Source organism: Mesoplodon mirus, assembly GCF_964341445.2.
Source record: "Mesoplodon mirus genome assembly, chromosome: X".
Lineage (NCBI taxonomy): Eukaryota > Metazoa > Chordata > Mammalia > Artiodactyla > Ziphiidae > Mesoplodon > Mesoplodon mirus.
This window is the reverse complement of record NC_138981.1, coordinates 111,658,069-111,680,683: the sequence shown is the minus strand read 5'-3', so window position 1 is coordinate 111,680,683 and position 22,615 is coordinate 111,658,069. Positions and strand designations below refer to the sequence as shown.

Genomic DNA, 22,615 nt, shown 5'->3' with positions numbered 1-22,615 from the left:
ACTGAGGAAACTTTGCCCTAGGTTCCCATCTTCTCGAGGGACCATTTTCTTGTCCCAGTGCTGGCACTTCCCACTTCTCACTCCACCTGCCCTTCCCGAAGCTCCCTTCCTCTTCCAGTCTAGCCCAGTATTCTTCTCTCGGAGACCAGTATTATCCGGAGGAGGAAGAGCACAGGCTCTCTGCGTTCATATCCCAGACCTATCACTTACTGGCTGTGTGACTATGGACTAGTCACATAACCACTCTGAGTCTCAGAACCCACTTCCCAGGGTTTGAGTGAGGATTAAATGAGATAATGCCCGTAAAGCACTCAGCATGGTGCCTGGCACATGGTAACCACCCAGTAAGTGTTATAGCTGCTATTATTCTGTGGCTCTTACTATTATTGTTGTTGTTGTTCTTATCATTTCCTCCTCCCACACCCTTGACTTTTCCAGGCTCCAGGGATCAACTGCTTCTCTGGCAGTGCTGGCAGGGCACGCAATGCCCATTCATAAAACCAACAGGGAGATTTTCCACATCTTTCTGCTAACGTTTTGTAAACTCTGCTGTCACACAGGATAAGGAAGGGATGTGGAAGAAGATTGTGTGTGTGTGTGTGTGTGTGTGTGTGTGTGTGTTAAAATCTTTCTGAGTGGCAGGCAGTGCTGTAGTGAAGAGTAAAAATCAAGTCTTTAACATTTTTATTAACATTGCCATCTTCATCTCTTCACCACTTCATCTCAAGTTTCGTTCTCGGTAGGAATACGAGTGAGTTAGTTCCTTTGAGAGAAGGCCTCATGTTCCATCCCTGGCAAGTATTTAGCAATCATCAGTTTGTTGTTATTACCCTACTGAGGGTAGAATTCTGGGAGCCGACAGGCCAACCAGTGCTCACTTTCTGCCTCCTTTCACTCATGCCCAGAGGCCTTGGGTTGGGGCTGGGACACTGCCTTTGCCCAGAAGAGTTCCTGGGGGGCTGGGGGCCACTCCCATTCCAAAGGCCTCCCAGAAAGTAACTTGGAGGTTCCATCTGCAAGCAAGTGGATTTTGTTTGCTTGAGAAGCCTGCGACCACCCACAAGGGCAGGAGGCCCTGGACCACACTTGGACCACCCCTGAGCCACTTCACTCAGTCCCTTGGTCCCCACCAGTAGGCCTTGGGGGATGGGATGGGATGGGGGATGGGAGAGTGGGCAATTAGTCTTAACCTCCCCAAATTCCTGATGACCTGATAACAAGGAGGTACTTAAGACACAGATTTAGGAGATAATCTGTCTTTTTCCCATAATGCCCCCAGAGGATAAGAGAGGCTAGTTCAGCTCTGCTGATTCTGTGAGAATCCATGCACAGAAAACACCTGTCTCATTAGGTGACCACTTTCTTGGCGCCACCCTGATCCTAAAAAAAAAAAAAAAAACCACAGCAGGCCCAGGCCCCTGCTCTGAAGAATCTAAACCCAATTCTGGAGCTCTAGTAATACACATGCACTTAGCCTCACAGAGGGCGGGAGCTGAAGTGTCAGCCAGCCTGTGGCACTTGAGGTTCGTAGATTAGTTGATGGCGGGTTCGAGGAGAGCTTACCTAGAGGAAGATCATTCTTCTCCCTCCTTAACTTAATTGGGGAAGGTCTCCTGGAAGTGAGAGGGCAGATGGCCTTTCAAAAGAGGAAAGAGAGCGCATTGGCTGTGCTCTAGGGGCCTTCCAGGCTCGGTGGGACGATAACATCGGCAGGAGCAGGAGCAAAAGATAAAACAACAAAACACTTTCGAATCAGCACACTCAGTAAGTTCCAGGGTTCAGAATTTGTCTCCAGTATTCATTTTTTTAATTGAAATGTACAAATCTTCATTGACTTATGATGAGGTTACATACTGATAAACCCATCGGAAGTTGAAACTATCTTAAGCTGAAAATACGTCAATTACACCTAACCTACTGAGCACCATAGCTTAGCCTAGCCTACCTTAAACATGCTCAGAGGGCTTCCCTGGTGGCGCAGTGGTTGAGAGTCCACCTGCCGATGCAGGGGACATGGGTTCGTACCCCGGTCCAGGAAGATCCCGCATGCCGTGGAGCGGCTGGGCCCGTGAGCCATGGCTGCTGAGCCTGCGTGTCCGGAGCCTGTGCTCTGCAACGGGAGAGGCCACAACAGTGAGAGACCCGCGTACCACAAAACAAAACAAAACAAAACAAAAAAAAAAAAAACAAAAAAAAACATGCTCAGAACAGTTACCTTAGCATACATTTGGGCAAAATCATCTAACGCAAAGCCTATTTTATGATAAAGTGTTGAATATCTCATGTAATTTATTGAATAATGGACTGAAAGTGAAAAACAGAATGGTTGTCTGCATACAGGATGGTTGTAAGTCTATCAGTCGTTTACCCTCGTGAATGCGTGGCTGACAGGGCGATGTGGTGGCTGCCATTGCCCAGCATCACATATCACTAGCCCGGGAAAAGACCAAAGTTCAAAATTTGAAGTACAGTTGCAACTGAATGTGTATCGTTTTCACACCGTCGTAAAGTTGAAAAATCAGAAGTTGAACCATCATTAAGTTGGGGACCGTCTGTATTTGACATATAACATTGTGTAAAGTTAAGGTGTACACCATGGTAATTAGATATGTTTATATATTGTAATGTGGTTGCCATTGACTGAACATGAATTGAACATCTTTTCATGTACTTATTTGTCACCAATATATCTACTTTGGTGAGGTGTCTGTTCAAATCTTTGGCCCATTTTTAAATTGACTTGTTTGTTTTCTTATAGTTGAGTTTTGAGAATTCTTTATATATTCTAGATATAAGACCTTTATCAGATACATGCTTTGCAAAGATTTTGTCTGAGTATGTGCCTTGTCTTTTCATTCTCTTCATAGTGTCTTTCTTTTTTTGGGGGGGTGTTAAATTTTTTATTGAAGACACAAATAGCCATATAAAATCCTTGCCATTTAGTGATTAGAATGAGCTAGAAGAATTTTTTTAGGTTATTGTTTTATTAATGTAGACATTCCTTCAGAGTCATAGTGTCATTTTTTTTAGAATATTACTACTACATTTATTTGTTTGTTTGTTTGTTTATTTTTGACTGCATTGGGTGTTCGTTGCTGTGGGCTTTCTCTAGTTGCAATGAGCAGGGGCTACTCTCCGTTGCGGTGCGCGGGCTTCTCATTGTGGTAGCTTCTCCTGTTGCGAAGCACGGGCTCTAGGTGCACAGGCTTCAGTAGTTGTGGCACGTGGGCTCAGTAGCTGTGGCACGTGGACTCTAGAGCACAGACTCAGTAGTTGTGGCGCATGGGCTTAGTTGCTCCGCGGCATGTGGGCTCTTCCCAGACCAGGGTTCAAACCCGTGTCCCCTGCATTGGCAGGTGGATTCTTAACCACTGCGCCACCAGGGCAGTCCCATAGTGTCTTTTGAAGAGCAGAAGTTTTCAATTTCGTTGAAGTCTAACCAATCAGTTTTTACTTTTATGGATCATGCTTTTGGTGTTGTATCTTAGAATTCTTCACCTAGCCTCAGGTCACAGATATTTTGTCTTATGGTTTCTTTTAGAAGTTTTGAAATTTTAGGTTTTACATTTTGGTCTTCGATCAATTTCGAGTTAATTTTTCTCTATGCTGAGTGGTACAAATCCAAGTCCATTTTTTTCTTTTCACATGTGGATATCCAGTTATTCCAGCACCACTTGTTGAAAAAGTTATCGTTAGTCTGTTACAGTTGTCCTTATATATAGGTTTATTTCTGGGCTCTATATTCTGTTCTGTTGACTGATCTATTTGTTTATCTTTATGCTAATACCAATTGTTTTGATTACTGTAGCTTTATAATCATTCTTAAAATCAGGTAGTATTAGCCCTCCAACTTTGCTCTTTATCAAAGTTGTTCTTGCCTATTTTAAGTTGTTTGCAATTCCATGTAAATTTTAGAATCAGATTGTCAGTATCATTTTTTAATTGACATATAGTTGATTTACAATATCATATAAGTTTCAGGTGTACAACACAGTGATTCACAATTTTTAAAGGTTATACTCTATTTAGAGTTATTATAAAATGTTGGCTATATTCCCTGTGTTTTACAATATATCCTTATGGCTTATTTATAATATCATCTTTTTTTAATACCTGCATTTATTCTATTTACATCAACTGTTATAGCAGATATGTTTGGCTGTGCTTTTGTGATCTTATTTTATAATCATGGATGACCCTAATGTTACTGTCATTTTAGAAGATGCTTAATCTCTTCATTGATATTCTTTTTTTTTTTTAATTTTTTTTAAAATTTTTGGCTGTGTTCGGTCTTCATTGCTGCGCACGGGCTTTCTCTAGTTGCGGCGAGAGGGGGCTACTCTTCATTGCAGTGTGCAGGCTTATCATTGCAGTGGCTTCTCTTGTTGTGGAGCACAGGCTCTAGGCGCGCGGGCTCAGTAGTTGTGGTGCATGAGCTCTAGAGCACAGGCTCAGTAGTTGTGGCCCATGGGCTTAGTTGCTCCGCGGCATGTGGGATCTTTCCAGACCAAGGGTTGAACGCCTGTTCCCTGCATTGGCAGACAGATTCTTAACCACTGTGGCACCAGGGAAGTCCGCTATTCTATTTTTTTCAACTCATTCTTTTTTTAAAATTATTTATTTATTTATTTATTTTTGGCCGTGTCGGGTCTTAGTTGCAGCATGCGGGATCTTCCTTGTGGCATGCTGGCTTCTCTGTAGCTGTGGCTCACGGGCTCCAGAGCACGTGGGCTCCATAGTTTGTGGCACGCCAGATCTCTAGTTGAGGCACGCGGGCTCAGTAGTTTCGGCACGTGGGCTTAGTTGCCCCGCGACATGTGGGATTAGTTCCCCGACCAGGAATCAAACCCCCTGCATTGGAAGGCGGATTCTTAACCACTGGACCACCAGGGGAGTCCCTCATTGATATTCTTCGGTAAAGAGTTTCTTGACTTTACTATGCATTTGCAAAATAGAACTATTTATTATTTGCCCTTCGTTTATAACCTTTTTTTTTTTTTTTTTTTTTTTTTTTTTTTGGTACGTGGGCCTCTCACTGTTGTGGCCTCTCCCGTTGTGGAGCACAGGCTCCGGACGCGCAGGCTCAGCAGCCATGGCTCACGGGCCTAGCCGCTCTGCGGCATGTGGGATCTTCCCAGACCGGGGCACGAACCCGCGTCCCCCGCATCGGCAGGCGGACTCCCAACCACTGCGCCACCAGGGAAGTCCTATAACCTAGTTTTGGTGCAGGGTTCCATGATTATCTGCTCCATACATCATTTTCTAGATGACAGTCATATCCCTTTTCAACCTTGTATATCTAGCCAACAAAAGACCTCTTTAAAAAAAAAATGTTATCCTTACACCGCATTCTCTTGAACCACTTTAGTTCTTAGAACTGATCCAGCATCATGAAGTCTTTCCCAAGGGTCCAGTGATCAGACCAGCACCCAATATTCAACAGGTAGAAACACTGTGGTTTTGTACAAAGAGAAAATGCTTTGATGATGACCTGATTGATCATCAACCGCCTTCTTTTTTTTTTTTTTTCTTTTTGCGGTATGCGGGCCTCTCACTGCTGTGGCCTCTCCCGTTGCGGAGCACAGGCTCCGGACGCGCAGGCTCCGGACGCGCAGGCTCAGCGGCCATGGCTCACGGGCCCAGCCGCTCCGCGGCATATGGGATCCTCCCAGACCGGGGCACGAACCCGTATCCCCTGCATCGGCAGGCGGACTCTCAACCACTGCGCCACCAGGGAGGCCCTCAACCGCCTTCTTGATGCTGTTTGGAATAAATGACTCTAGCTGGTATGTGTTTCCCTTAGTAGAGGCCTGGAGCAAGAGAAGACGAGTAATGTTTGAGCCTGGAGACCTTTGCCCCCTAATTCTATCCCTATCCCCACCCCTAGACTGTAGCCCTCAGATCTATCAGGATTCGGGGTCTCTTTTCTAGAGATCTCACCTGGGCTGAGAATTTACACGGACTTAGTTCATGAATGCCCAGACCTGTGTTTGTTAGAGTCAGGAGCAGATTAAATAGACCTTGATCCTATGGATTTTACCACCTGTTGGGGAAATAAGACATACACATGAAATAAGGAGCAATTCAAGATTGCGTGGGATTAAGAGATCTTGTGGTCGAATTTAAGGGCTATGGGAGTTTAGAAGGGGGCTCCTCCATTGGTGTGGACTCTCGCTCGTTATCAGGGCACAACCAGCTCCATGGATCTGGGGAACTTGGTTGGGACCTTGCTGGATGGGCACTATTTGATTAACCAAAACAGAGCAGCAAGGGCCTGGCAGGCCTGAGAAACTCCGTGAATGAGCCTGGAATGTTCCCTCAGGGGACCATGAGGAGACCACTGGGCTTGAAGCCCAGGCTTGAGTTGGGAAATCATGGGAAACAAGGCTGAGTAGGTAGGGTGGGGTCAGACTGTGAAAGACCTTTGGAAAGCAAGCAGATGAGTTTGGACTGTAAAGCTCTGCCGAGTACGGCTGGTGTGGCCACAGCCATAGATGTACATGTGTGCCCTGGAGTAGGGGCAGGCGCCAGCTCAGAGGCTAGGGGAGGAGCTAGGCAGAGGCAGGGCCATGACTGGAACTTACTCTTCCTCATGCCCAGTCAAGTGGGCTTTCTGCTGCACCAGGCCTGGCTAGCTTTTCAAAGACTTTCACATCCCCTCTATACAGCTTCCCAACAGAGACCACAAGCATGGGGAGTAGATGGGAAGGCCGGCTCGCTCCAGGGCTAATGGTGTCAGCAAGAAACACTCCCTGGCTCACTGGCACCCCTATTAACCCCGGAGCCACTGCTTAGGTTAAAGCAGGGTAGCTCCGGATGGCCTTTTAAAATGAAAATGTGCTGAGGAGAGAGGTGACACATTAACCCAGTATCACCCATTAACACATTAACACTAAATGGTTTATGATTTTTCTGAGTGGTGGGAAGTTATTCCTGGGGAGGTGGGGTGGCCTGCGGAGCCCTGACTGCTACTAGGGTCAGTAAGCTTGTGAGAAGCTCTGAGTAGCATGAAATCTCTGGTGGAGGGGGGCGGGGGAAGCCCGAGGCTGTGAGAGCCATGTGACATGGCATGCCTGTGGTTACATAGCCCATTAATGGCAAAATTGCCTGAGCAGAGTTTTTCCAAACTTTCCCACCCAAGCGCCCCAAACTATTGAATTGTATCTTAGAGGCCTAGAAAGGCACAGCTGTATAAAATTTCTTTGAAGTATGGCATTTTATCTGTAGTGTGAATGCCGCAGTCTACTGCCTGAGCATATTTTAATTGATTTCTCAGTGAACAAAATGGAAGCCCCTGGAAGATGAGCAGGTTTGGACTGTGGCTTTGATTCCTGCTCTGGGGATTGGTCAGCTTTAGCAAGCAAGCCCTGTCCCTGTGGGACCCACCTAGGAACAGGTCAGAACATGAACTTTCAAGGTTTTAGCCCAAAGTGCTGGAAGGGAAATCCATCACCTCCTGCATGTTTATTTGCCCACTGTCCCCATTCCTGTCCCCTTCCTTAGTTCAAACTCATTTGATGGAAAAATCTAAGCTGTTGTGCTCTGAGGGGAAGTCATTGGACTTGCTCAGTGGTTGGCTCTGGCCTCATCGTAGCCTTTGGGTGGGTGACCAGATCCCAAGGTGAGATGGAGACAGCGTGGGACCCAGGGAGCTCTGAGGTCTGGGCTCTGAAGGCTGTGCCCACGGATTCCCCAGCCTTCCCTCCACCACCACACTCAGTCTGCAGCCCCTCATTCCGCCCCACCTGTAGCGTGAAGTGTTTACAGTACTCTGCAGTTAAAAAAAAAAAAACAACCAACTGTCTGTACACTCAGAGCCTTCCAGCCTACTGCTGTGCCCCCAGCCCCCCGCTCACCTCTTGGTGGCCAAGAACAGAAGAGCCGTCGAGGCTCTCCAGGCCAAAGTTAGCCTCCTCAGCAGCCCGAGCGCCTCATTTCTGTCCCCAGAGCCTGCAGATAGAGACAGTGACAATGTAGAAAGAGGGCATACCCTACCCCAGCTTGTACAAGGTGGACGACGCGCTATGAATATTCAGCTCTCACTCCGGCAGGCATCAAGCCCTCATCCACACCCCCTGCCTGCCCTGGGTGTAGGGGTGCCTGCCTGGAGTGACGAAACCACAGCAGGTAGGGCCCTGGGCAGGCTGGCTGTGCCGGGCGGGGCAGGGCAGCCGACTGGGTGAGGCCCAGATTCCCCAGGCTGATAAGGCAGCCTGTAAACACCCAGCAAGGGGAGGGGGCAGAGGGCAGGCAACCAGATGGCAGGAGAAGGGGGAAACCGGAGCCCAGGCCTAGCTGCAGGAAGTGGGGCTCGATGTGGAAACATCCTGTCCAGTGGGGACTAGACTGGTGGCCATCAGCAATCATTCCCTCCACTGCGGAGGCAAGCTCAGCACGCGGTGGGGCTGCCTAGGGGCCTGGCCAAGAACCTGGTTCCTGACATCTCCAAAGGACACGATCCATGGGTCTCTATTATGGGTAATTCTACCACCTAGCACTGCTGGTGGGCAGGGGCGGTGGGGGGGGAGCGAAATCAGGCCCAGCTAGCCCCCCCCCCATAGAGAAACTCAGCAGTGGAGTCCTCTGAGAGCATCTGACTCTCACGGGAAAGTCCTGGTCGTCACTTTGCATGAGGAGCATCAGCTGGAACACCTAATCGTGTCCAGGCCCCCTGCAGCACTCCAAGAAGAGCCCCGCATCCGATGCCGGTCTCTTCCATCCTGAAGGGCTTTATAATTAGAACTGCAGACGGTCAGAGCTGGTGGAGCCTTTTGCAAAGATCACCAGACTCATCCACTTCACTTAACAGATGGGGCCGCTGGCTCTCAGAGATGGGCAGGGACTTGGCCACGCTCATGGAGACCTAAGTTGAAGCCCCAGCTCTAGAGCATTTTCTACTCCTACCCTGTTGCTCTAGATCCAGCTGCCAACCCTCATGCATAGGGCTGCCTTGCACACTCGCTGAACCTCAGCAGTTAATGCTTGTTCAGGGTTATGGGGAGGCTGATGGGAGGGGCGAGCTTCAGAATCAGAAATCCAAAGACCTGGAGTCTGGCCTGAGCTGTTCTATGAACTTGCGTGTGGCCTTGAGTGAGCCCTCTCTGGGCCACTTTTTTTTTTTTTTTTTAAATAGCAGCTTTATTAGATATAATTATAATTCAATACCATACAATTCACCCAATTAAAGTATACAATTCAATGCCTTTTTGTATACTCACAGAGTTGTATGTCCTTCACCACAACCCATTTTAGAATATTTTTATCGCCCCATAAAGAAACTCTATACCCATTAGCAGTCACTCCCCGTTTTCCCCCAACCTCCAAGCCTCAATTTTGAAGAGACACTTGCTATAGGAGTGTTTTGAGGGGAAAAAACCCCAGCAATGTTGTTTAGGCAGATGGGCTAACCCAGCTTACCGGGAACTTAGATACAAATAGACCCTACCACAGAGAAGAATGGGGTGGGCCCAGCGATAGGCCCCTGGCCACAGACCTGGCACCTATGAGGTGTTCAGGGCTGACTTTCCATAAATATTTGAAAAAACATGTGAACCAACACCCTGAGATAAGAACCCAGACTTAAATTATGTGTAAGGCGAGAGCAAGTGTATATTTATGGGGCAGGGACCATGCCTAAGCCACTCCAGGTCTGGAGCCAGCAACACTCTGGAAACAGTAGTCTCCTGAGGTACAGGAATAGAGTCAGCCTCCTTCATCAACAGAGCCGGAAGCCTTGTACTCCACAATACCTTTCCTCCACAGCTGGCCACAGGGGCTCAACTCGTCACCATTTTGGTGCATCTTTGCCCAGAAAGTTAGGTTTCACCTATCAGATGGAGCTTTGAGGCGTCTGGGACACAGGCTTGGGAAGCTTTTGTTGAAGGACATCATAGGGGCTCCGAGCCTTCAACGTTGGGTGTTGTGAGCAAGCTCTGAGCTAGGAATCTGAGCAGATGGTCGCCAGCATGGAGCAGTGGGAAAAAGCACAGACTTTGAGGTCACACAGGCCTGGGTTTGAGTTCTGCCTCCATCCTTGACAGGCAGTGTGACCTTGGTCCTGTTACCTAATCTTTTCTAAGCCTCACTTCTCCTGTTTGTAAAATGGAACTATTAAAACAAGATTATTACCAAAAGAGATGTAACTGAAAACAAAGTTCAAAGAGCGTGCTAGTTGGAAATAAACCTGGGTTCAAACCCGGGCTCTGCCACTGACTAGCTACTTTGTTTGGGATGCTGTAAGAATGAAAGGAGATAACCCTACGGCAAGTGACTGGCATGACACCAGCCCCGCGGCTTGTACCCAATAAATGTAAATCCATGCCATCTTCCCTATGCTCCACCCTGTCACCCTGTAATTTTTACTGTTCGGTCCCCTTCCCCAGAAGCAGAGGGAACAGGCTGGCGTGATATCAGAGGACACAAAAGAAAATCGTGCCCACTTTAAATGAGTACCCACGCCACTCTGCCCCTCCTGCAACATGCCCACGGCTGAGGCCACAGTGGCTACACCCGCCATCCCGGGTCCAGCAGTAGCTCAGATCGGTGCCAACCCCGCAAGTGCTTGCCCTGAGCTGGCACCGGTCTCAAGTGCTTCCACCCACTCCGCCCAGTCAGGTGTGCTTTCCAAACACGTGCCACCAGCTTTGAGTTGGGCTTGTAACCAAACCCTGTCCCTGGGTTTGCACTGCAGATGGAGGGAGGGGCTGGCAGGAGCCCGGGTGCACATCCAGATGTTGTCTCTGAGGCTTCCTTGGCATCCTCCATACCAGCTGTGAAGCAGTATTTACTCCAACTTGCGGGGTGGAGCGGGCACGCCCCTCAGGAGCGATGGGGCTCTATCGCAGGGGCACTGGGTCTTTTTGGCTCTGGAGGCATGGAGGGAGAGGGGAGAGGGCGAAGCCGGACTGTTCTTTTGACAGGAGGCCTGGCTGGTCAGGGCTCTTGGCCAAAAGCACAAGAAGATGACCTCTCAGAGCCGGGAGAGGTATCAAGACCATCTTCCCATCCATTTTCGTTGGCCCATTCGGAGCCATGATTTCTAGGGGTCCCCTTACCTTAGCTTCGCTCACTGCTACCTGAACCTCATGGAACAATATTACGACAGGGGGCCAAGGTGGTTGTGTCTATCCACTATTAGGCCCCCATCCCAGGCACCAAGGCTTCTAGAACCATCATCATGTACTTCTAACCTGTCTTCAGGGGGACTGACAACTGGGCAGAGGTGCAGAGCCTCAGGCTACTACTGCTCCTCTGACCCATTGCCTTGGGAAGGCCTGGCAGAGCTTCCGGTCACCTGACCGGATCCCTCACGGGCACACAGCCCCACTGCTAGGAGCCCCACCTTGCAAAGGCAACTGGGAGGTATTTACAAGTAGAAGTCACCACACCAAATCAGCAGCGGCTGTGGAACGTGATAGCTTCCTGTTCCATCACCCAGAAAATGCCACTACCCTTGACCCGCATGTAACAGAATACTTTGCTCTCCATTGTTGCCTCTGTCCATCGGCGCTAGGGACAAAATCATGCAAAGTTTTGACATGCCATTGACTTCAGTGTCACCTGCTGCTCCGAATTAACCACCATGGTTGGCCTGGTTTCCCCAGGCTCTCTGGCTTCAACCCGCCTCTCCATCTGAAGCCACCCAGGGCTGGTCCTCAGCCCAGGCAGAACTGACCTCAGCATGTACAGCCCACTCTTCCACCCAGCAGGCTCACTGTGCTGTCCAAGGTGGTCGCTGGGTGAGGTGATGAGCTCACGAGTACTCATCTGCTAACAGGAGAGGGTTTGTGGAGGCAGCCCCATCTCCCTCCCAGGTCCCGGCTCCCCCAGCCCAAGCCGGCTGGCAGAGGAGCAGCTGGGGCGTCCCCTTGTGTAGACAGCTGTCTCCTCAGCCTTCCTGTGAGGGATCCTCCCCACTCACCCACAGGGCCCCTCCCCTCTCTGCACTCTCTGACCTGTGTGGGGCAGGGGCGGGGCTGGGAGGGCCCGCAGGCCCTGAAGGGGAAACTGCTGAAACCCCTGGGACAGGAAGTGGCAGAGAGGGGCTGTTTCCTCTGGCAGAGCAGGGGTGCGGGGAGGGCTGGTCCTATCTCCTGCTCCACTGCCTGTCTGCTGTGGGCCCTGGGAGGCCGAGGAGAGCCGAGAGCTCTTCTTTCCCTGCCTCCACCCCCCCCCCCGCAAAATGGAGGCCCCTGGACCACCGGGCGAGGGGGGGCGGTGCTTCCTCAGAGGAGGCCACATTCGTTTTGCCGGAAGAGGAGTTCGGAGAGAAGGGCAGACAGGTCAGCAGAAGGGAAGGGTCGGGCGGGGCAAGTGAGTATAAGTGAGGGGGCCCACGATGGTAGGGAAAGCCACAGCTGGGCAGGGGAACCTTCTGTAAGGTCTTGTTCTGAGAGAAAATGATCAGAATGGTGCCTGCTCAAAACTGTGTTGAGTTGGAAATGCAGCAGATGGCTGAGTCTCTAAACTGTAGGGCCGGAAAAGGCCTGAGGCCATCCAGGCCAACCCCCCATCGCTGTGCAGCTGAGGAAACTGAGGCCCACAAAGCAAAAGTGACTTGCTCAAGGTCACACCATAGGCAGAGCCAGGGCCAGAACTTTCTGATGAAGATTAGCAGTTTGTACTTGATGTTCCATGCCTCCCTCCAGGCACCCGTGAGTCCTTGTGACATTCTTCTATGAAAGGAACTTGAATTTATTCATTCTGAAGGAGAGTGAAGCCTTTGGTCCAGGAGTCAGCAAACTTTTCCTGCAAAGGACCACATAGTAAGTAGTTTAGCCTTTGCAGCCCATGTGAACTCTTGTCACAGCAACTCAACTTATGATGCAGAACCACCACAGACAATACGTAAACGAATGCACATAGCTGCATTCCAATAAAACTTTCTTTGTGGACACTGAAATTTGGACTTTGTATAATTCTCCTGTGGCAGGAAATATTGTTCTTCTTTTGATTTTTTTCCCCAATCCTTAAAAAATTACAAAAACCATCCTTAGCTCACTGGCCACACAAAAAGACGGTGGGCTGGATTTGGCACATGGGCCATAGTTTGCAGACCCCCTGCTTTAATGTAAGTCAAGCTAAGGTGTTAAGAAGAGTAGAGGGAGGAGGAGATATATCAGGTGAGGAGGAAGCAGGTAAAGCTTTGTACAGGAGGTGACATTTTTTTTTCTTTTTTTTTTTGCTGTATGTGGGCCTCTCACTGTTGTGGCCTCTCCCGTTGCGGAGCACAGGCTCCGGACACGCAGGCTCAGTGGCCATGGCTCACGGGCCCAGCCACTCCACGGCATGTGGGATCTTCCCGGACCGGGGCACGAACCCGCATCCCCTGCATCGGCAGGCGGACTCTCAACCACTACGCCACCAGGGAAGCCCCAGGAGGTGACATTTGCTTCAGATCTTGAACACCGTGTGGGAATTGGCGCCGCAGAAATTGGGGAAGGGCATATCAGGCCTAGGGGACAGTGGGAACAAAGACACGGAGGTGGGGAAGTCATTGCGAAAGTTAAATGTGTTCTGCACATGTGCGGCCTCATTGTTATTTGCCAGCCGTGGGTCTTTGGCTGCTGTCTGTTCTCACCAAAGGAAAGGGTTGGCTTTTTTGAGGATGCGGGAGAGACAATGAGGAGGGGAGGAAGAAAGGTCACCTGGGAGTCACGGCAACTAGCTGTGTGACCTTGAGCAAGTCACTTCTCCTTCCTCGAGAACTCGGTGTCTGCAGCTGGATGACAGGAAGGATGGATGCCATGATCTTTCAGGTCCCTTTTAACTTTGACATCCTGAGACTGAGTCAAGGAGAGGCTTTCAGCCATGTGGGGGGGGGGAGGGAGGAGCCCCCGCCAGCTCCCGGTGACATCGGGGCTGGGCTGAAGGTGCCCTCCCTGTCTGCCCACCCCGGCCCACCCGCCCGTAGGCTCTTTCCAGTTCATCCTTTCTCGAGCCCGCCCCTCTGTGCAGGGGACGCTGGACCGCCCCTTGCTTTTCCTTGCCTGGAAAGTAGCCAGTAGGGGAAGGGGGTATTTGGAAGGGGCACCAAGGGCCAAGCAGGTCTCAAACCCCGCGCCACCCCTCCCACCTGGGGGAGCCCCAGATCCCAGCAGGGAGCCTCTGCATTCGTTTCTAGGACACGTGCTGGCATTCTAGGACACGTGCTGGCAGGGGCCTCGACAAAGAACACTGTCCCTTCAATAAAAGTTATCTGACTTAATATCCTTTTGGTGCCCAGCCACAGATTGCCCCAGCTTCTAAAAAACCCACTAATAAATTTAATTAGTCTCTGGTCAGTGTGTCTGTCCCCAGCCCACCCCCCCCCACCCCGTGGAAGCAGGCAGGCCTTACTGGGGGCAGGGGTGGGGGTGGAGTGTGTGCCATTCGAAGCATTTTCATTCAACACATGCAGCTTTCTGCTACAGTGTCCAGGATGCCAGCCTCGCCAGGCCAGGCCTGCTCCTCTGGCCACTGAAGGCCTGTCGAGGCCCCCCTTGCCAGGGTGTGTGTGTGCGTGTGCGTGTGCATGTGTGTGTGTTTAGCAAAATGACTGTCTGGACCCCCTTTTTTCCACCATTAATCCTGGATTTTTCAAGATAATCCCAACTTCAAAATGTCCAAACTGAGCTCATGTTCTTGCCATATTTCCTGCCCCAGTCACTGTCCTTTACAATTCTCACAGCAAGAACAGGCTGCAATCTTGGGATCTCTGCAATTACTGTATGGCCCTGTACTCTGTCATTTTATTCCTTCAGAGTGGCCCTGGGATTCACCTCCTTGGCTCCAGGTGCCCCACCTGATCCCCTTCCATCTCCTCCACTCATGCACTCAGACCAAACTGATCTTCCTTGAGAACTGCTTGCTTTATGCCCCTCCCTTGCTCAAGAATCAACAGTAACTCCCAGTTGCTTTCCATATCAAGTTCAAATTCCACCACCTGGTGAATCGAGGCCTGTGCACTTACCCCCTGATTTCCCTGCCCCCCCAGCCAGTCCCACCTCCTCCCCATAGTCAAACTGGTTTCCGCTCTCTACCATGTTTGATAAGTGTTGGTTATGTCCCCCCCTCAGCCTCCATTTCATCCCACCACTCCATTTCCCTTTCTTCCTGTCCATCTAGGTAAAGATATCCTGAATGCTTAATGCATGACCTCAGCCAAAGAGACACGAATCTGACCAGGAAATCTAAAAACACACTTAGGGGGTAACAGAGGGCTCTCACCTACATTGACCTGCTGGCCTTCCACAACAATCCCGTGAGCTAGGGGGGATGGCCTCGTTTCCCAGAGGAAGAGGGTGACCTGCCTAAGCCCCAAGGCAAAGCTGGGTCCTCTCGCTGGGAAGCCCGTGCCCTTACAGTCTGCAGGGACTTCTGGGGTCTTCTAGGCTGTGGCTGGCCGCGCGCCCCACTGGGCTTCAGTAGCTGGCCTGGATTGGGCTTTGCCCGCTTTCCCGCAGCATGTTCTCCCCGTCACTGACTTGTTCCTCGCTTCCCAGGAGCGCTTGGTGCCCGCCCCTCTGCCTCCTCCCGGCCCCTGGAGCTCCGGAGATGAGGGTGCGGCGGCTGCAGGCACCTCCAGGGGGCGCTCTTTTGGCTTTCTCAGGCCAGGCTCCCGGAGTCAGGACAGCTGGGGAAATAGGTTCCCTTTGTCATAGCCCTCCCCCCCCCCCCACTGGGGCTTCTGTAGTGCTCTTCTTGCCACATAACCACAGCCCAGAGGGCTGGGGCTGGGTGGAGGTGGTGAGGACAGGGCCCCCATCCCAGGAGAGGAGCCAGCCCTTTCCAAGCCGACAACTGGAAGCCTGCAGCCCACCCTGTCTATGTTCTAGGGCCATGGGGGGGGGCATCCAGGAGCTTAATGGGGTCCCCAGCCCCCCTTGCTCTCTGGGAGGTCACCTGGAACTCATCATCTGAATGAGTGTGTTTTAATTTTCAAAGCACTTTCCCACCACCATCTTCATTCACCCGAGACTCCACGGTGAGCAGCTGCTAGGCCTGGATTCCCCTCAGCCCTCACCCATCTTAAGGATAACAGAAACCACAGCCCAGAAAGATGGCTGACTTTGCCGGGGTCACACCTCTTGTTGGGTCTCCTGGAGAAAGAGGAGCAGACGTCTCTGTGCCTGCGACCTGCAGCCCTGACCCCTCCTCCAGTGCGCCAGCTACGGCGGGAAAGTAGGGCCAGGCCTGGAGCTGAGAAAGGGCAGGGGCAGTTGGAGAGGAGCTCTGGGCCTGCCTTACCATCAGAGCTGTGACAAACCGTACACGGGAATTAGGCAGTGACTGAGGGCCAAGGAAGGAAACTGGGGTTCTTGTAAATAAGCACAGAGAAACCCCAACCAACAGAGCTTGCAAAACCTTTCTTTTTTTCCCTCCCTCTTCCTGATTTCATCTCAAATGGAGGGAGTGGTAAGAAGGCAGGAATAGAGGAGAAGAAGCTGACAAAATAGCTGTGGCCAGGGCCCCTTTGCTGGGCATCTGTTCAAGGAGGGGGGTTTAGCTGGCTGCTTAGAGTCCAGCTCTAGTTGGACCAAGGTTGTGCAGGAGTCCCACACTTGGCTTACTTCTGCTACGTCCATGGCTGCAGACTGGACCCCCGAGTCTGGCCCTCTGCCTCTTAAATACACGCCACTGGTCATGTGGTGCAGTGTGCAAATGTGCTGCTTGATGACTATTAGTCGGAGGAGGGGCTGTTTTTAAGTAGAGGGTACAGCTGTTCCTGGGGTAGTTTCCATTTTGTTTGTGGTTGTGGGGGAGGGGTGTTGAGGGAGTGGGAAATGGCATGAAGGAAATTGTCACTTCCTTTCCAGAGAATTCCAGAAAGGTTTCAGGGAGGACGGGGTATTTCAGGAGTGAGAGCTGGCTGCGAGAGGGCGAGGAACTGGAGAACTCTGCTCTGTGGGCCCAGCTGACCATCTGGCCCCAATGTTTGCCGGCGTGTGTGAAAATGCCACGGGTGTTATTAGTGATTCTGTGAGAGCCATTGGCTCAGCTGAACGGGTGTAGATTTAAACTTGCTCCACGGAGACTGTGGACGTGGCTTTCACATAGGGGCTGTTTCCTGTAGGGGAGGCCCAGATGGGTGGGTGCTGGACACCGCTTGACATGTTCCAGTGACAGCCCCAGAAAGGGTCTGTACGTCTGAAGGGGGCCCAGCTGTGATGACGCAGGAACAGCCCAAACCACTTCTATTTTGCTATTTTGGTTTTGAAATGCAATCACAACCACAGAGAACCAGAGGTGTGCGTTTGCAGGCGGGGGGGTGTGGGCGCCTTCGCTTTCTTGCTCCCTCATGTGGCGTGCGCGCACAGGCCGGGGCGTATGCTCTCACAAAGGCTTTGCTTTCAGCCCAAGTAGGACAGGCCCTGGGAGCCAGGGATACTGCAGTGGCCTCAAAGGGAGTGGAGCTCTTGCCACCCTGGGAGTGGACTTTGACTGGAGCCAGCTGTGAGCTTTGCAATGATGGGGCGGGGTGGGAGGAACTCAGCACCGGTTACTAAGGGTAACCAGGTGCCCGATTCCTTGAGCCAAGTGTCCTTGTGGACCTTCCTAGCCCCCCACTCACCCATGAGGCGGTGTCCAGGGCTCTAGGCCAGGGAGTGTGTGTCCCAGGGCGTCTGTAAGGACGCCAGGGAGGGGAGCCCCTGTGCGGGCCTCCCCGGCCTCCAGCAGGGCGGGCCTTCTTGTGCTGGTGGCTTCTTTGGTTTCAGGTTCCTGGGAGAGGGAGGTTATTTTGAGGGACTCGGGGGAGAGTGAGTGAACATGCAAATGAGCCTGTCCCCACCTCTCACTTTCAAATCCTCAAACATCTGAAGGGGGAAGGGTGAAACCTGGACTGGAAGGTTCCATGGGGGTGAGGGGAGACTTTTCTTAGCTCCCCACCCCCACCCCGCACACCTCTTCACCTTAACTTCAGGCTCAAGCTCGGGCAGAACAAGAAACCAGGATCAGCCTTGGGTGCTGGATGCAGCCTCACAATAGTCACAATTCTGGGCCATCAGGACCTGCACTAACCAAGTCCTGAATTTGGATATTTAGACACGCTGATACCTAAAGAAGGCAATTGGATTCGTCTCTATCCTGTATTTCAAACCTCTCCTTTTTGCCTTGATGGCCAAGGGTTCCATCCAATCCAGTGCGGAGCTGCCTTCCCTCGCCCACCACCCCCCTAGGAGAGCGGGCCTGGCCCGGGGGCTCACCCCAAGGACCCGTGGGCCACATACACATTCTGCTACTGGCATTCTTTTCCTGGGAAGCAAGAGGACTTTGAGTTTTCCATGTGTGGGGCTGGGTGGCCGTGGCGGCCCTCTCGCCAGCAGAACCCTGGGCCCCGCCCCGGCCCACTTCACCACAGCCAGCTTCTGCCAGCCGGCATCAGCTTGGTGTGCAGCCAGTATTAGCTCGGGCTTGTCATTCTCACAAAGGCAGGCCTGGCGGAGGAGGAACCGACGACTGAGCTTGTGGCTGTGCTGGCCCAGACAGGACCAGAGCCCTTTGACACACAGAGGCTCTCACGCACATATACCCACACCCTGCACATATGTATATCTACAGTGTGTTTGCACACCCACAGCAAACCCCCTCCCGAGCTCCCCTCATTGTAAATTACAGTGCAGAAACACACAGATGTAACACATACACAGTGCACACGTTTCTCTCTCTCCAGTAAGCTAGAGCACACGACAGCCACCCCACACCCAGTGTACGCATGGGTATACTTATTGCCCAGAAAACACACCTCACTGGCACTAGCTGACCAGTACCATTCATTCATGTGTTCGTTCCACAAATATACGTTGAGCGCCTGCTACATGCCCAGCACCGTGCAAGGTGCTAAAGTTTCATCCATGCCCTCAGTGAAGCCATGTTCTAATGGGGGAGGTAAGGGAGGTGCACAGAACTGTGAAGAGAAGCCAAACTGATGAGCAAACCTGGAGGGAAAGGCCATGGCGGAATGACCTCGGAGGAGAGAGGGGCAGGCACAGGAGTTTCATGTTTAGACAAAGTGGGATTAGGTGAAAGTGATCGCCTTTCATTTGATTAGTATGAGAATGCTTCCTGGGGGCAGACGGCCGGCCTGTGGGAGGGTGGGAGCTGCGGAATGCAGACCTTGGGGCACTTTGACTGGGGGAGACAGACCTTCCAAGCATAAATGGCCCTGGGAGGCTTCTCCAGGAGGCCACAGGCTCCCGGGTCACGTGCAGGTGGGGGGGGCGGGGTGGTGGTGGTGGAAAGCCGTGCTAGTGGGGCTCAGCCTCTCATTCACCCAAAGGGAAACTAAGACCTGCCACGCTGACTTGAGCGACTTCTCAAAGTTTTTGCTTGGGGGTGGGTGGAAAGGTGTGGGGGGGAGGGTGGAGCCAGCCCTGTGGGCTAACGGAAAGGAAGTGGGAGAGGCCTGGGTGTCTCCTGTGGGGGAGAGCGGTCATCAGGGAGGTCACCCGTGATCCCCCTCCCTTTCCTCCCCTTTGTCCCTCTCTGAAGTTCCTCCTTTCTTTACGGGCCAGGAGAAGGTTTTGCCATCCTGACACAGCTAAAGGAGTGTCGAGGAGCTGGGGGTCAAGTGTGTCTCTCCTCCTATGGTGCGTGGAGCCAGTTCTTCAGACGCTTATGGTTGAACCAGGCTGTTCGTAGGTAGACCTGCCACACCTACACACACGCGGGTACCACGCAGAGCAGAACCCTCGGGGCCAAAGCCGTGCTGTGCTACCTGAGTGTTCGGGCCGGAGATGCTGACCGCGGTGGAGGGAGGGGCGTGGGAGGGGAGCCAGGGCTCTGGGAGGCAGGCCTGGGTGCTGCGCCGACGACTCGAGAAGGGCAGGGAGCACAGGAAACAATCAGAGGCCCGGGTGCCACGTGAGCACCTGAGGCACAGACTGTGAGTGCCACAGAGGGCAGACGTGTGGACTGCAGCAGACAGATCTCCTAGAAGAGGGGGGCCCCCGAGCTGGCCCTGGACGATGGGGAAGGTTCCCTGCGCCCTTCCCCCAGCTGCGGCTCTCCTCGCCGGTTCCCAGGGTGACAGTTCAGTCTTGAAACTGAAAGCAAAGCTAAACCAAGAGCACAAGCCACATATGGCACAGAGGCCATCGTCTCTGGCGGGTGGCGGCGGTGGCTGGGTGGTGACGAGAGCGCAGGACATGCAGCCCACCTGTCCCTCTGTCTCCAGGCTCTCTGGAGGCGTGGCTGAGTCTGAGAGTCCCATCCCCTCAAGCAGGGTCAGGCTGTCACTGGCCCTGACAACGCAACCCCTACAGTGAGACATTACTTCCACTGTGGACTCTGCCCTTCAGAACTAAGTGGCCCCTACTCCCAAGGCAAACTGAGCCAGGCAGAGCCTAGAAGACCATCCTGTGCACCCAAATGTCCCCACCCCAAGTCTCGCACACAGATTCTTTCCCCAGCCAAGGGTACTGTAGGGATTCTACATGCTCCATCCATGAGGCCAGATGGCCTGCCCCTGGCTTCCCCTGTGGCCGCACCCTGGGGATTAATCTTCAGAGTGGAGACAGCCGAAATTCTCGCTATGTCTCACCTTCTCCAGAGGGCGTGGGAAAGGAGGGAGGCCAGCTCAGGTGCAGATGCTGGTGACCCAGACTGGCATCGAGGCTCAGCCTCTTCCCTCTCAAGGAGACTCAATTAACTTTCTCTTCTTCCTTCTTTCCTTACCTGCCTCCTTTTCTTTTCCCTCCCCCTTCTGCTCCCACCGTCCTCCACTTTTGGCTATCCCTCTTCTGGCAGTCTGTCCTAGGAACAGAGCTCAAGGAAGGTGACTTACTCACTGCCCCCATCTCTCCCTTCTCTGTAGGTCGCTCCTGCATTTGGCCCAGCCCAGCATGCAGCCTTGAACCTGGCTTAGGCCACCACCTACTCCAGCTCTCTACAACCCCTATTTTACCGTGGCTCGTGGTGTAGGCTCTAGGCTCCAAGGTACAGCATCTCTTCATTTAGGCAACCCCACGCCTCCAGAGGGCCCTGCGGATCCCGCAGTCGGCTCTCTGAGAAGACAGCATGGCTATTACTCTGCAGCCCAGTGACCTGATCTTTGAGTTTGCAAGCAACGGAATGGATGACATCCACCAGGTATGGCCCCAGAGAACAGAGCCTGGTCAGCCAGTGCAGACGATCAGATAGACACAGAGAGGCAGGCAGACAGCCAGTGAGCCAGAAAGCAAATGTTGTTGTTGTTGTTTTAATGTATATTTTATTTATTCATTTATGTATGTTTATTTTTGGCTGCGTCGGGTCTTGGTTGTGGCGCACGGGATATTCTTTTGTTGTGGTGCGCGGGTTCTTCGTTGCAGCGCTTGGACTTCTCTCTCTAGATGAGGCATGTGGGCTCAGTAGTTGTGGCACGTGGTCTTAGTTGCCCCGCAGCATGTGGGATCTTAGTTCCCTGACCAGGGATCGAACCCGCATCCCCTGCATTGGAAGGCAGATTCTTTACAACTGGACCACCAGGGAAGTCCCAGTCAGCAAATATTGATCAAGCACCTACTAGGTTCAGGACATAGGGGCTGCTTGCCAGCCAGACTGTGCACCAACGAGTCCCATGCGGCCAGGCAGTAGTCATCAGGTGGTCATTTAGTGAGCTGGTTTTGCCCACGTGCAATTACAGGGCACGTATACTTCCCAAGCCAGCCAAGCAGCTGCTAAGTACACTAGCTGAGCTGTCACTCAGCAACAGGGGCTGAATGCACAAGTGTACACTGACCTCCGTGTGCATTTTTGGCCACTTTGCTTCACCTCCAGTGTCACAGTGAGAAAGGTGCTGGGACAACCACATAGCAGGACTGAGAACTGCCAGCTGGCACCGCAGGGTACAGTCCAACCCCCGGCACCTTCAGACTCATGTCTCTAGCCCGGTGGATGAGCCCTTCCATAACCGTCTTTTCAGCCTCGATCTAAGGATTCAGGATAAACTGGAGATAGGTTCCTCTAGTGGGAGGAAATTGGAAAATAGAACAGAATTCTGGCACTCAGGCCCCCACTGCTCCATACCTTGCCTGGCACTAGGGTACTTATATGTACCCGTTGGATGGTGTCCTGGCACACTCATCCCTACCCTCCAGTACCCTCCTTCCACACACTGGAGAAGAAGAGGCAGCCAGGTCCGGTAGAAGGAATGGAAGATTAGAAGTCCAAAGCCCTGGGTTCTGATCCCAGTGTGGCCACAGTGTCACCTGGGCAAGTCCTGTCCCCGACCCTATCTGGCTGCCATCTCCCCATCTTCACCAAGAGGAGGTCCAGCTGGATTATCTCCAAGGGCACCCCAGCCTAATTCTGATGCTGTCTATCCCAGATCCGTGTGAGGATGGGAAACTTTGTCCAATCTCTAGTGACCTACCAAAGGCTGCCCCCTAGTGGGCTTGGAGTACATGGTACTTTCTGTCCAGCTAGGTCTTAACCTAAAGTTGCTCAGTTTTATCCGGCATCTCTGGCGTGCCTAGCCTCCTGGACGAAGGGAAGAAAAATCTAACTTTACCTGGGTTCTCAACTCCGCTAGTCACTTTTTAACTTGTTTCCAGTCCACTCAGCAATTATTTCTGTTCTTCAGAAAGGCTGCTCTTCACCGAAGCTGTTCTTCCCTCCCGACCCCACGCCTGCCCCTCCACCCTCAGCAGACAGC

The 22,615-nt window shown here is 52.1% G+C and overlaps 1 protein-coding gene across 9 annotated transcripts in view; it reads left to right on the top strand.

Moving 5' to 3' along the window:
* Positions 1-22,615, top strand: part of ELF4 (E74 like ETS transcription factor 4) — a 47,653-nt gene that overhangs the window by 12,337 nt on the left and 12,701 nt on the right. For 8 of the 9 annotated variants that reach the window (XM_082609160.1, XM_082609159.1, XM_082609161.1 and 5 more), the window contains exon 2: positions 20,795-21,069. In XM_082609160.1, the coding sequence (XP_082465286.1) occupies positions 20,998-21,069 (72 nt within the window). In that variant the 5' untranslated portion in view covers positions 20,795-20,997. The remainder of the gene's footprint in view (positions 1-20,794; positions 21,070-22,615) is intronic. The other variant, XM_082609162.1, reaches the window with a different exon arrangement.